The sequence below is a fragment of the Anarhichas minor genome, unplaced genomic scaffold (assembly GCF_050575085.1).
Source record: "Anarhichas minor isolate MPS153535 unplaced genomic scaffold, ASM5057508v1 ptg000011l, whole genome shotgun sequence".
Taxonomy (NCBI): Eukaryota; Metazoa; Chordata; class Actinopteri; order Perciformes; family Anarhichadidae; genus Anarhichas; species Anarhichas minor.
This window is the reverse complement of record NW_027466457.1, coordinates 8,467,943-8,480,777: the sequence shown is the minus strand read 5'-3', so window position 1 is coordinate 8,480,777 and position 12,835 is coordinate 8,467,943. Positions and strand designations below refer to the sequence as shown.

Here is a 12,835-nt window from a genome sequence, read left to right as displayed (position 1 = left end):
CCACCAACTGAACCTACTACTACAACCCGAGAGACAACCACAACCACAAAATCTACAACCCCACCAACTGAACCAACTACAACGACCCAAGAAACAACCACAAAATCTACAACCCCACTAACTGCACCAACAACCACAACCCAAGAGACAACCACAACCACAAAATCTACAACACTACCAACAAAACCAAGTACCACAACCAAAGAGACAACCACGAAATCTACAACACCACCAACTAAACCAACTACCACAACCCAAGAGACAACCACAAAATCTACAACCGCACCAACTGAACCAACTACCACAACCCAAGAGACAACCACAACCACAAAATCTACAACCCCACCAACTAAACCAACTACCACAACCCAAGAGACAACCACAACCACAAAATCTACAACCCCACCAACTGAACCTACTACTACAACACAAGAGACAACCACAAAATCTACAACACCACCAACTAAACCAACTACCACAACCCAAGAGACAACCACAACCACAAAATCTACAACCCCACCAACTGAACCTACGACTACAACCCAAGAGACAACCACAAAATCTACAACCGCAACAACTGAACCTACTACTACAACCCAAGAGACAACCACAACCATAAAATCTACAACCCCACCAACTGCACCAACAACCACAACCAAAGAGACAACCACAAAATCTACAACCCCACCAACTGAACCAACTACCACAACCCAAGAGCCAACCACATCCACAAAATCTACAACACCACCAACTAAACCAACTACCACAACCCAAGAGACAACCACAACCACAAAATCTACAACCCCACCAACTGAACCTACTACTATAACCCAAGAGACCACCACAACCATAAAATCTACAACCCCACCAACTGCACCAACAACCACAACCAAAGAGACAACCACAAAATCTACAACCCCACCAACTGAACCAACTACCACAACCCAAGAGCCAACCACATCCACAAAATCTACAACACCACCAACTAAACCAACTACCACAACCCAAGAGACAACCACAACCACAAAATCTACAACCCCACCAACTGAACCTACTACTATAACCCAAGAGACCACCACAAAATCTACAACACCACCAACTAAACCAACTACCACAACCCAAGAGACAACCACAACCACAAAATCTACAACACCACCAACTAAACCAACTACCACAACCCAAGAGACAACCACAACCATAAAATCTACAACTTTTTCGACAACTTTAACAACATTTGAAACACCTGTGACTGGTCCCACGTTGCCGACATCAGGGCCTTATTCAACTGGCCCCCAAATCACTGCCACTACTGAATGCTTCTGCATAGTTAATGGCAAGAATTATAATCCAGGTAAGAAAAAATACAATAATGTATTAACAAGCTAAATCAGTTTTCAGTCTTTGTTTTGCGCCTTACCACTGTTTAATCTTTTTTTAATCTTTATCTCACCTTTAGGGGATGTAATATTAGACATGGAACACATTGGATCAGGTGTTTGTCTCACAATATTATGTTCTGATATTTGCGAGTTTCTCAACAAGACTGGCCCTTGCAGTACCACAACCATTCCTACACCCACAACCATTCCTACACCCATACCCACAATTCCTGTACCTGTCTGTCCTGATTGGGATGTAATGGTAAGAATGTTATTGTATCTTGCACATTAAGATACATAATTGCATTTATTGCAAAATACTTTAAATATTTCCCCTTTTTTCTCTTTAAATCAGCAAAATGAGACCTTCTTATTGTGCAACTGCACCATGGCCAGATGCATTGAGAATAATACAATTGAAATAATTCCATATGAGTGTCCACCCCTTAAGAACATCACTTGTACCAATGGAAAGAAACCAGTTCTTGTCTATGATGAGTACCACTGCTGCCAGCATTACGCTTGTGACTGTAAGCCATTCTGTGGATAAAAGGGTGTATGATATATTTATTCACTTTTACATTTCTTTATAAGTACATTGGTCATTTTTAACTGATTGTTTTGTTTCTTTTCAGGTGTTTGTGAAGGCTGGGGAGATCCTCATTACATCACATTTGATGGATTCTACTACAGTTATCAAGGAAACTGTAGTTATGTCTTGATGGAAGAAATTGTACCAAAACATAATTTGAACATTTATATTGACAATGTCTATTGTGATCCCACTGAAGATGTTTCTTGTCCACGATCAATAATCATATCGTACCAATCAGAAGTTGTCACACTCATGAATCATAATCTTCTTGGAGCAGCGCAGTTGGAGGTAAGACAATGTATGATCATAATAAAGTTGAATTGTATGTTCAGAAAATCTCACCGGGCTAATTTAAGTAGATTATCACTGTCAATGTTGATGGAATAGTTTGATGAATCCTTTTGTCATAGTACAGAATAGTTTTTCTTATCACATAATGTATTACTTTTGTCTTTGTAGGCACTGAAAAATGGAGTCCGTCTGAAACTACCTTATTCACATCAAGGTGTCAAAATCTTGGACTCTGGCATTAACCTGGTTTTGGAGATCCCTCGCCTAAAAGTGGTTATTACATTTGGAATAACTGGCTTTAGTGTCACCCTTCCAAATCAATATTTTGGCGATAACACACAGGGCCATTGTGGTAAGAACATATATTTCACCTGTGGCCGTATTGGCAAATCCTTTATTTGAAGTTGATTGTAATTTAAACTGCTTTGTGACTACCATCAGGAACATGCGATAATAACCAGGCTAATGACTGCATGCTGCCTGGAGGCAAGCTGGTAGAAGATTGTGCAGTGATGGCTGACTATTGGCCTGCAAAGCACATTTACCAACCCAACTGTCACATACCATCTGTACTGCCCACCAATATACCTGGACCTCCACCAACCTTTACTCCATGCAATCCAGACTCCATTTGTCACATGCTTAAGAGCAGGTAGAAATGATCTAATCTAGTGTAGTATTACACATTTATCCCCATAAGTTTGACATATTAAAACAATTTTTATTTTTGTTTGTGTTTTCCTTTCACAGTCTCTTTGAGGCGTGCCATCCCTTTGTCTCTCCTGACAATTTCTATCAAGGTTGTGTTTTTGATAGCTGCCATGTTTCCAACCCAGCAGTGGAGTGCACAAGTTTGCAGACTTATGCTGCTGCCTGTGCTCAGGCTGGGGTTTGTCTGCACTGGAGGAACCACACCAAGCTGTGTGGTAAGTAACCCCTCATTATTTTTAACTGTAAATGCTGAGATCAGTGGAATCAAAAGGGGTAACTCATTTCATTTACTTTTGTTACATCTAGCACACATTAAACAGGCTGCTGTGCATTTTATTATTTACAGTAGGCAGGTAAGAAGTATGTATTTTCAAAATAACGAATTGAGTTCTTTGCTTCACTTACAGTAAATAACTGCCCGTCAAACAAAGTTTACAAGCCATGTGGTCCTGCAGAACAACCAAGCTGTGAAGACAAGTAAGTTCAAACAAAAATGAGGTGAATACATTTTGCAGTTCATCGTGCACATTAGCGTTTCCTGAGACAAAGATTATAATGGATAGTGGCAATAGATATTTCTTGTTAACAATAAGTAATAGTAGAATACATAGTATTGAATTAGCTATGTTTTAGAGATCTGTAAGAAAAGCTATAAACTAACTGTTATTTCTTGACAATTCAATATTACAGTCCTAATGAACCAACCATGAACTACACTACTGAGGGCTGCTTTTGTCCTGATGGAATGAAACTCTTCAACAAAGAGTCCGGCGTATGTGTTGATAAGTGTGGTAAGTGTGGTGCATATTCTGAATAGTCTTATCATTGAGCTGAATATATCATATCAATCATGAAGTGTTCATTTTCCAACAGGATGTCTTGATCCTGAGGGCATTCCCCGTGAGGTGAGTCATGATCAGTTAAAATCCTAACCTGTGCTATTTACCTGCAAGAGACAATTGAGTCACAATTATGATTTATTCTTTTAGTTTAATGAAAGGTTTGAGTACAAATGCCAAAACTGCATCTGTGATGAGTCCACCAAGACTGTGACTTGCAAACCCAAGCCATGCCCAACACCACCAATAGCAAACTGCGCTGGCCCTGGGTTTGTCCTCGTCAACCAAACGAATCCGTCAGACTCCTGCTGTTCTACCTTTGTTTGCCGTAAGACATGTAGTATCAATTGTCCTCCAGATTTTTCAGAATGTTATACATTGATAACGATGTTGAATGCTCTTAATTATTTACTATGAACCTAATATTATCTCCACAGAATGTCAAAGCAACACTTGCCCAGTCTACAACATGAACTGTCCGGTAGGATTTTTGCCAGTTGTCAGTGTTCCTCAGGGAAAATGCTGTCCAGAACGTACATGTGGTGAGCTCATTAATTCATAGTTTGAATTCATATAAAACCTAATGATGATAGTGACATGTTTATATAATTCCCAATGTTTTGCTGTTTTCTAGAGCCTAAAAGAGTTTGTGTCCACAAAGACAATGAATACCAGGTAAATATGAAATTCATGGAAATATCACACTTTTGTTTTTCATGATTTCTGCTGCACAAGTTCTGTATGGCTAAAAACACAAGTATGAATACATTTCTTCTTTATCTGCTAGCCTGGCTCTTCAGTTCCTGGGCCTCTATGTCAGGATTGTACCTGTACCAATGAGGTGGACCCTGATACTGGTTTATTCAAGATAAATTGTGAGTCTCAGAAATGTCAAGAAAACTGTGACATGGTAAGTGAATTTTCAACCATTATTCTCATACACACAATGCAATACAAGTCGTTGTTCTCAGAATATGTTTTCCAGGAAAATGAACATGAAAAAATGCACTTAGCAACTTAATCCCCCATTTTCTTTCAGGGATATAAATACCTGAAAACTGATTCAGATGAATGCTGTGGGAAGTGTGTACAGACACACTGTGTTGTCAGTGTTAATGATACCAAGAACCTCTTGAACGTAAGTTGGATCATCTCTGTTGACTGTGATCTACATGATAATATTAAATAGCCTCAAGTATCTCAGTATGTACTGTATTTTGATATATGTGTGTGTGTGTGTGTGTGTGTGTGTGTGTGTGTGTGTGTGTGTGTATGTGTGTGTGTGTGTACATCCTTCTCACTGCTTTCCAGCCAGGACATACCTGGTCACCACCGGAGAATAAGTGTCAGCATTACACCTGTATTAAGATCGGTGACACTTTAACAACGTTTAATTCACACATTGTCTGCCCGCCATTCCAGCAGAGCAACTGCCAACCAGTAAGTATCTCTTATCACTTTTAACAAATGGATCTGGATTGTCTGTGTATGTGAGAACAAATGTTAAAAATATTTGTTACCTCCTCAGGGCACAATTCAGTCTGCAGCAAATGGCTGTTGTAAAATTTGTGAGTATGACATTTTCTTTACTTTTGGGTAAAGGGTATTTTAACGGGTAAATGAAAAGAAGCTAATTGTGGGTCTCTTTTGAAAAGGCGTGGAGAAGGAGAAGGCCTGCAAGGTAGTATCGATGAAAATGCATGTTACGCACAACAGCTGTCAGTCTAATGAGGAGGTAGATATGCCATATTGTGAAGGATCCTGCAACACTTTCACCAAGTAAGAATATCACTAATATTTGCCATTCCTCTGAATAGTCCCAAACATAAGATGTGGAAACTTAAAAAGGTTTATGTGTGGTTTGTACAGATTTTGAGTTTATTAACTAACCCTCCCTCTGCTTTCTTCAGGTACTCCGAAGCAGCATCTGCTTTGCAGCATTCTTGCTCCTGCTGTAGGGAGACACGCTCCAGCAATCGCACTGTTGACTTGCACTGTCTGAATGGAGATGTGGTCCCCTACTCATACACCTATGTGGAGGAGTGTGGCTGTGGCCACACAGACTGCACCAGAGCTGCAGTACAACCTGCTCGCAGGAGGCGAAGCTCCACACTGGTGTAATAAAACATCTGTCACCACATTAATGAATTTGGGATGTTAAAATGTCTTCCCATATTGTCTAAACAATCATTACATCTTTTACAAAGCAATTGCCTTTGTAGAGAGTATATTCATCAAATAAAATTATGCAACACTGTTTATGTCTCATCTCTTCTATTGTCTTGGTGCCAACTTCTAATATGTGCTTATTGTTTCAGTGTTTTGCTGTTGATACTTACACACTTCTTTTTGTAATCATTACTATTCAAATATAGTTGTAATCAACTTTTATATATTTTTTAAAATACATGTATTATGTATTTTATACAGGCCAAAAAGATAATTCTTAAACTATAATTTTGTATTAAATAAAACATGGCTGGCAAAGTGAAAAATAGCACTGATTACAGCAGGATCAAGCATCTTGACTGCTTTTGGTCGAGTAGATAAGGGGACTATAGGTAGAGAGTGAGATGGGCTGAGTTTTGAACTGTTGACCCAACCTGAACAGCCTGTGCGACAATGTAAGAGTGCTTCATGATGATTCTGCTGGGAGAACTAAGCAGATCATTAAAATTTAGTTAAATCAACATTACTAAAAATTCAAAGCACATAAGGAGACGGTTGGGGTGGTGGGGAAGCTGAGGAAGCAAACAGTGTTGGTATATGAGCTGTCAGCAGTGATAGTGAGAAGTGTCATGGGATTATGCTGTGCATCTGCTTGAATATATAGTCGCGAATGAGCCAATGTTTGCGTAGTATGAATGAAACTGTTCATGTCAAGAAGTGTTTGAATCATCAACCTGATTAGCAAAATAGCATGCAGACGACCAGAATACAATTAGAAGACAGACGGATGCATAGAAACCACACAGCAGACCTAATTGCCAAACCTCCAAAACATTTATTTTTTTATTTCATCTTAATTCATCTGTTGTATGTTGTAAAATACTACTTCCACTCTAACTTGAACATTTTGTATTCTGTATCAGCTTGTTCCAGATCTTCATTAAAGCCAAGTTTACATTAAGTGACATTTTCAAACCCGAGACTTCATGATTTTTATTGCTGCACATTCCGCATATTCCGAACACCCAGCCAGACCAGCCGAAGCAATGTGTTTGGGTGTTGAGTTCAAATATCATTAGTCTTTCTCCAGAATTGCTGACTCCACCTTTGAGCAAATTCAAATACTGATTAAAGAAAATAATTTAAAACAATCACAAATTCAAGAATGCATATAGAGTTAGCTATAGTAAGTTATAATTAATAACACAAGCAGAATATAAGGTCATGGGCAGCCTCTATTCACAGAGAACCTCAGTAACATGTTTGAGGTTATCAGAAAGTCCCTCTCCGCTACACACACAAATACACACATATAAACAACCCCAGTTCACCTGGTATTAACAGGTTACAGCTAAATTTGACTGTGTGTCATGGTCTTTAGTTTTTCCTTGTCTCAGTATCAGATTGTCAGCATCTCACCCTGTAAGTAACATTCTAGCCGTTATTTCCTATATTTCTAGTTTTCCCAGTGCTTAGTATTTCAATTTTATTCCCTGCTACCAGTCTTTTGGAGTGCCCTGTTTTCCTGCCTGCTACCAATTGCTCCACTCCCATAACCTATCTGCCTTTGGACATTCAGCTTGTAAGCCTTAATTTAAACAAAATCACCAAAATCATCCTGCTGCCCACTCGTCAGTCTGTTTAGGTTCTTTGGTCCAATTCTGCAATTACTAAAATGTGACAGTAAGACCTGACACAAGAAAAACACACAATCTAAATACACAACTATTTAACTAATGAAACTCTGGTGTGGTGGAAAATAGGTGGGAACAAAACAAAGGCAGGAAGTAAAACAAAACATGAACATGTAGTAACTTTCAAAATATTACAGGAAACAGACTAAACAAAAACCTGACACTGTGTTAATTACTTTGTCAAAGCAAGCCTTTCTGTTTGCTATGTGTCAGGGCAAGCCTATATTACTTGCAGCAAACAAGTAATCTTTATATGTACATTTGATGTGAGATGCTCCTGGTTCTGGTTCTTCTGTTTGATCTTTTAACTGTAAAATAATTCTGAGACCGATTGATTTCATACTTTCTTAACTGTGTCAGCGCTTTTAGATGGATGTGGCCCAATTCAACTTTTTTTTAGATAAAAAACTAAAATATTCTTTTAGCATTGAGCGGACAGACTGTCAGACTATGCTGCAGTAACCTTTAAAAAATTTTTACATTTTTTTCTAAAGGGAATCTGGTGCTCGGAAACACCATCACTTCCATCCACAGGGACCGCCAAATTCAATGCAAAATGAAAGTTCCTTGTAGTAGCTTTAAACGTTGCTTTCTTAACCTTGTTGAACAAAATGTAACAAATAAATACATAAAAATAAATGTGTTGAATTGATATTTATTAGAATAATGGAATTTGATACCCGATCCAGCTGTTTGAGTCAGTAACGAACCGATATCAGTATTGCTTTCGGTCCATCTCTAACAGTCACTGACTGAATCAATAACCGTGTGTTACTTCCTGGTTAAAAGTTTAAAAAGAGTGCAAAAGCCACAAAACCTATTATGATCTAATAATTGTTTCAAATGGGTTGCTGCTGAGCTATTATCTTTATAAACAGTGCTTGTATAGGCCGTATTTTGTACTGAACTGAATGAGGACAGACAGAATCTGCAACAAAGTGTACGATGTTATTGTTACGTATGGTTCTATGTCCTGCTGTGAATGTTTGTGCTTGGGTGTGTGTGTGTGTGTGTGTACATGTGTGTGTATTCTGTGTCTTTTGACTTCTAGGTGCAGCTCCCTAACGAGTGATTGAGGGCACCTGGATGAAGATGTGGGTTACCTATATAAGCGCCTCCTTGCGCCACCTTCGCTCTCTCTCTCATCTGCCTGGCACCAGACCCTGGTCTGCAGTTGGATTTGCGCATGACAGTTTATTTGTGTCCTGTAAATAAACTGACAGCGGTGGTTGTTGAATCTAACTTGATGTGGTGTCCGTCCTTATGTTGCCACTCCCGAGCCGGTCGTAACATTATAAACTGTGATGTGTTTGCTTACTGATGTACCACTGAAGTGCATTTGAATGGTGATGCAGTTGCTTAGTTTAGAAAAAAAAGGTGAACAAACTACATAGTTAATAGTCCTTTTAATCAGCAAGTGATTTGTAGTTTCCTTTTGTTTACTGAATATTCAAAGTACTTGCACATTTTGTATATTTTGATTTGCGGGTCTTCTTCAAAAAGCAAATGTCAGGAATATATTTTTTACATTGAAAGAATGCAATGTTCCTTTGTTATTGATTGTTTGGCAGTTGGTCAATTGAACACATTAGTTTTCAAAGGGGGACAATAAACAATACAGTCAAAGCTCAGGGACTGTAACAATATGATATTTGAAAATTACAAGAATTGATATTAGGAAATGATACATTTTAAGAAGTTAGAGATGGTGGCTTAACTTCTCCCCAGAAATAGAAAGTCAACAATTATGTGGCATGAGTCATTTTGGTCTCAATCTCTAAATTCAGGTTCTCCAGTTAGTGTGCAGGTGCATTTTGTGAAGTATTGCTGTGTTAAAGATATTTTAAGGCTTACAGAAGCCTTTGACAGGGTGCGTGTTGATTAACTGGTCTGATTGACAATCAATCTTCATTGTTTGCTTCATGTTCTTTGGCAGCATGTGACAGCCTCTGATCAGTGTTGATTAAAGAGCTTACCCATGTTTACCTCTAAGTCGGGAGTATATCTAATGTATAAATGCAAATATTGATATTATATTTGTATTTTTACAGGGTGTGATACTGTAACTGTAATATCATATCTTACATTCTGTATGAAGCCACAGTGTAATACAGGGGTCACCAACCTTTTTTAAACTGAGAGCTACTTCAAGGGTACCGAGTAGTACGAAGGGCTACTTATTTGATACAAACTTCCTGAATAACAAAGTTGCACAGATCACCTTTTAATAATAATAAGATATGTGAAGAGACTGTTTGATCACATATCAGTTAATTATTCCTCACAATAATTATTAAGAATGATTTCCACAACAATGATGGTATAGCTACACATAACATGCAACTTTTATTTCTGTTAATCTGTTTCAACATTTGAAAGTCAGAGGTATCACATCTCTGATATTTTTGTATCATCACATGATTAAAGCCGGTTACTTTTGCACATAGCGCCTGCTGGTGAATGATGCAGTGGTAATGTAGACATTTTGGGAATTCTGGGTCACCTTTGCATTGCGCAATGAAGCCTGCATGCCGGCCCGTCATCGCGGGAGCCCCGTCTGTTATCACCGACACCATATTTTCCAACGGTACCTTTTTCTCCACGAAGAAACTAGTAACCAGTCTCGTCTATAGTGTGGAGGGTTGAATCTCCCCCACCGAGAGAAGGCCGGAGAGCACGCTCCACTGTTATTTTACAGTAGAGTTGCTTCTTAATAAATCTACCCTAAACTGGTTTACAATTAAAAGTATTTAATCCTACTGAAGCTAATACAATTACAGAATGAAGTACACTACTAACAAAATATATAATAATATGATCCGCGCGGAAAAGCTATTCACTCGCGACTCAGCCTGAAAACACAGATGCTTCCACGCTGAGAGCCGAGTAGGAAGAGAGTGAATACCTTTCCAGCACTTCCTCTTACAGTTTGAAATCCCCTCCCTTTTGGCCATCTTAATTCCTATTGGCTAATTTCGGTTGCCTCCTCCTGGCGTCAGGCTTCCGAAAACCCTCGCGCGGGCACAACCTGCAAATGTCTGTCTAGAAGTCTGACTTTCCCTTGGCTATTCTTCACAGTTTAATACATTCAATGACTGTCTTTTATGGCTTAACACTTCTTTGGTAAACATTCTATATAAAGATTAGGATTTGCAACTTTTGGCAAAAACCTTCACAAGTTTCACAAGCAAATATTAAGGTGCTACAATTCTACTAAGATACACTTCTAACTACAAATTCTAAAACACTTCTAATTATGAATCTTCTAATTATGTATTCCAACATACTTCTAATTATGATTTCTTAATTATGAATCATTAAACACTTCTATTATAATTTCTTAAAACACACTTCTAAACCCCAAATTTCCTACAATAGCCGAGCGGGGGATCCAACCCTTCGAGGCGCGCGAGCGTCTTCGGGCGCCCGCGTTCAAACCTCTAGTCTGGGCCTTTTCGGTCGGATTGCATTGCCTCGCCTCTACCCCCGCCACCCCTGAGTTGTTGCCCCGCGGCCTGTTCCGAGGATTTACAGACCTGACGACGGGGTGCGCTCGCGGCGCGCGTCTGGCGCCAACGGGAAGCGCCCGCGATTCGGAACCTGAAAACCTAGTGCGGTGCGGCGCCCTCGTCCTGGCTGTCCGCCGTGCGCCTCTGGGTACCCAACTCTCTTATGACAAGAAATATTGTCATTTTAAAATCTACACTAATGCAAGCATTTTTGATTAAAAAAGAACAGCAACTACAATTTTAGACGGAGCTCCATGGTGACTAGTGCTATTTTTAGAACATGTCTCGCGGGCGACTCACGTGGTCCCTGCGGGCGACAGGGTGCCCGCGGGCACCGTGTTGGCTACCTCTGGTGTAATACAATCCAGAAAGGAGAGTAACAAAACTAAATTGATAACATTTCAGCAGAAGGTTGCTTGTTGTTTGGATCTTTTAATGATTGCATGTAAATCTAACTGAAAAAGCTTTCACACTGTATGCTTCTCTGTTTCACTAGATGATCGAGACAGGTCATGGGATAACATCGAACAGATGCATACTGGTGCGTGTAGCATGATTTCCTGTGTACCTGACCAGGTGTCTTCATGGTGCCAGTGAAAAGACTGCAGACATGCAACAGCTGATGGAAGAAGGTAGGCCCCACTGATGATGGCCTCTACTCTCACCTCAAAAGCATCCCCTCCTCCCGATGTGAAGAGTAACTGATTTTGAAGAACTCCTTTAGTATTAGTCATTAATTCACATTGTGTTAAGCATCACTTTACTGAAGCTGTAATTCCTGATGGAATTTCATGCAGAATGTCAAATTCACTGAGACTGATCACCACATTTTAGGCATTTGTTAATTCATGAAGCAGCCAGACCTACAATCTGATAATATCAATGTTAATAATTTGCAATGACCCTGGTTTCAGTTTATTTACGTTTACTAACTAACCCAAAATACTTAAGGGATAAGGGCTTTCATTCATTTTACATCAAGATCTCAATAAAAAAGTTGCTTGCTATGAGCAGCATGCCACTCTCACTTCTTAATCTTAAAAAAAGAAATATTGCTCCCACCAACCCACAACTCAGAAATTAATAAGTTTCTGTTTCCTATTCTATAAGCACAAAAAGGGCCGCATGAAATTTGGGAAAAGGAACATGCTTGACTGTCAGCACTCATTTCAAAGGTCTGTGTCTAAGTCTTTGCCAAATCGCGAAAGTATAAGCAAGTGAGTTCTGTATTTACTCAACAAAGGTTCAACCCACAGTTTAAAATGCTATGCATCAGTGAGAAAAGCACACAATTCTTGTTTAAGTATGCATAGATAAATAAATAAACTAATCTTCCCCTCTCATGAAACAAGACATGGATAAAAAGTATACCATAATTAAAGCATACAGTGCAGTGTATCACCAACTGAAACTATATGGCAGTTGACTTTAAAAGATGATTCTTACCTACAGAATGTGTGTTAATGTTTATTAAAGATTAACACAAATAGAGCTATGGAGATTGAGAGTGAGAGTGATAGGATGCATTATGAAGCCGATATACTGTATGAGGATGACATGTTGTCATAATCAACCTCTTCGTGGGTGTGATCTTAATGGAGAGAAAAACCACAATGGTTGACACCCAAAACCCCTCCTTAACTGCAAA

General features: G+C 39.1%; 1 protein-coding gene across 1 annotated transcript; it reads left to right on the top strand.

The window, feature by feature from the left end:
* The first annotated feature begins 1,320 nt into the window (after positions 1-1,320).
* LOC142947554 (intestinal mucin-like protein) lies at positions 1,321-5,936 on the top strand. Its single transcript, XM_076089219.1, has 19 exons — positions 1,321-1,351; positions 1,457-1,641; positions 1,735-1,909; positions 2,015-2,262; positions 2,434-2,617; positions 2,707-2,917; positions 3,016-3,191; positions 3,384-3,453; positions 3,667-3,767; positions 3,850-3,881; positions 3,966-4,143; positions 4,253-4,357; positions 4,450-4,490; positions 4,603-4,725; positions 4,855-4,953; positions 5,127-5,255; positions 5,344-5,383; positions 5,471-5,594; positions 5,726-5,936. Exons 2-19 carry the CDS (start codon positions 1,474-1,476, stop codon positions 5,934-5,936), a joined length of 2,415 nt encoding a protein of 804 aa, XP_075945334.1. The 5' UTR covers positions 1,321-1,351; positions 1,457-1,473.
* The last annotated feature ends 6,899 nt before the right edge of the window (positions 5,937-12,835 follow it).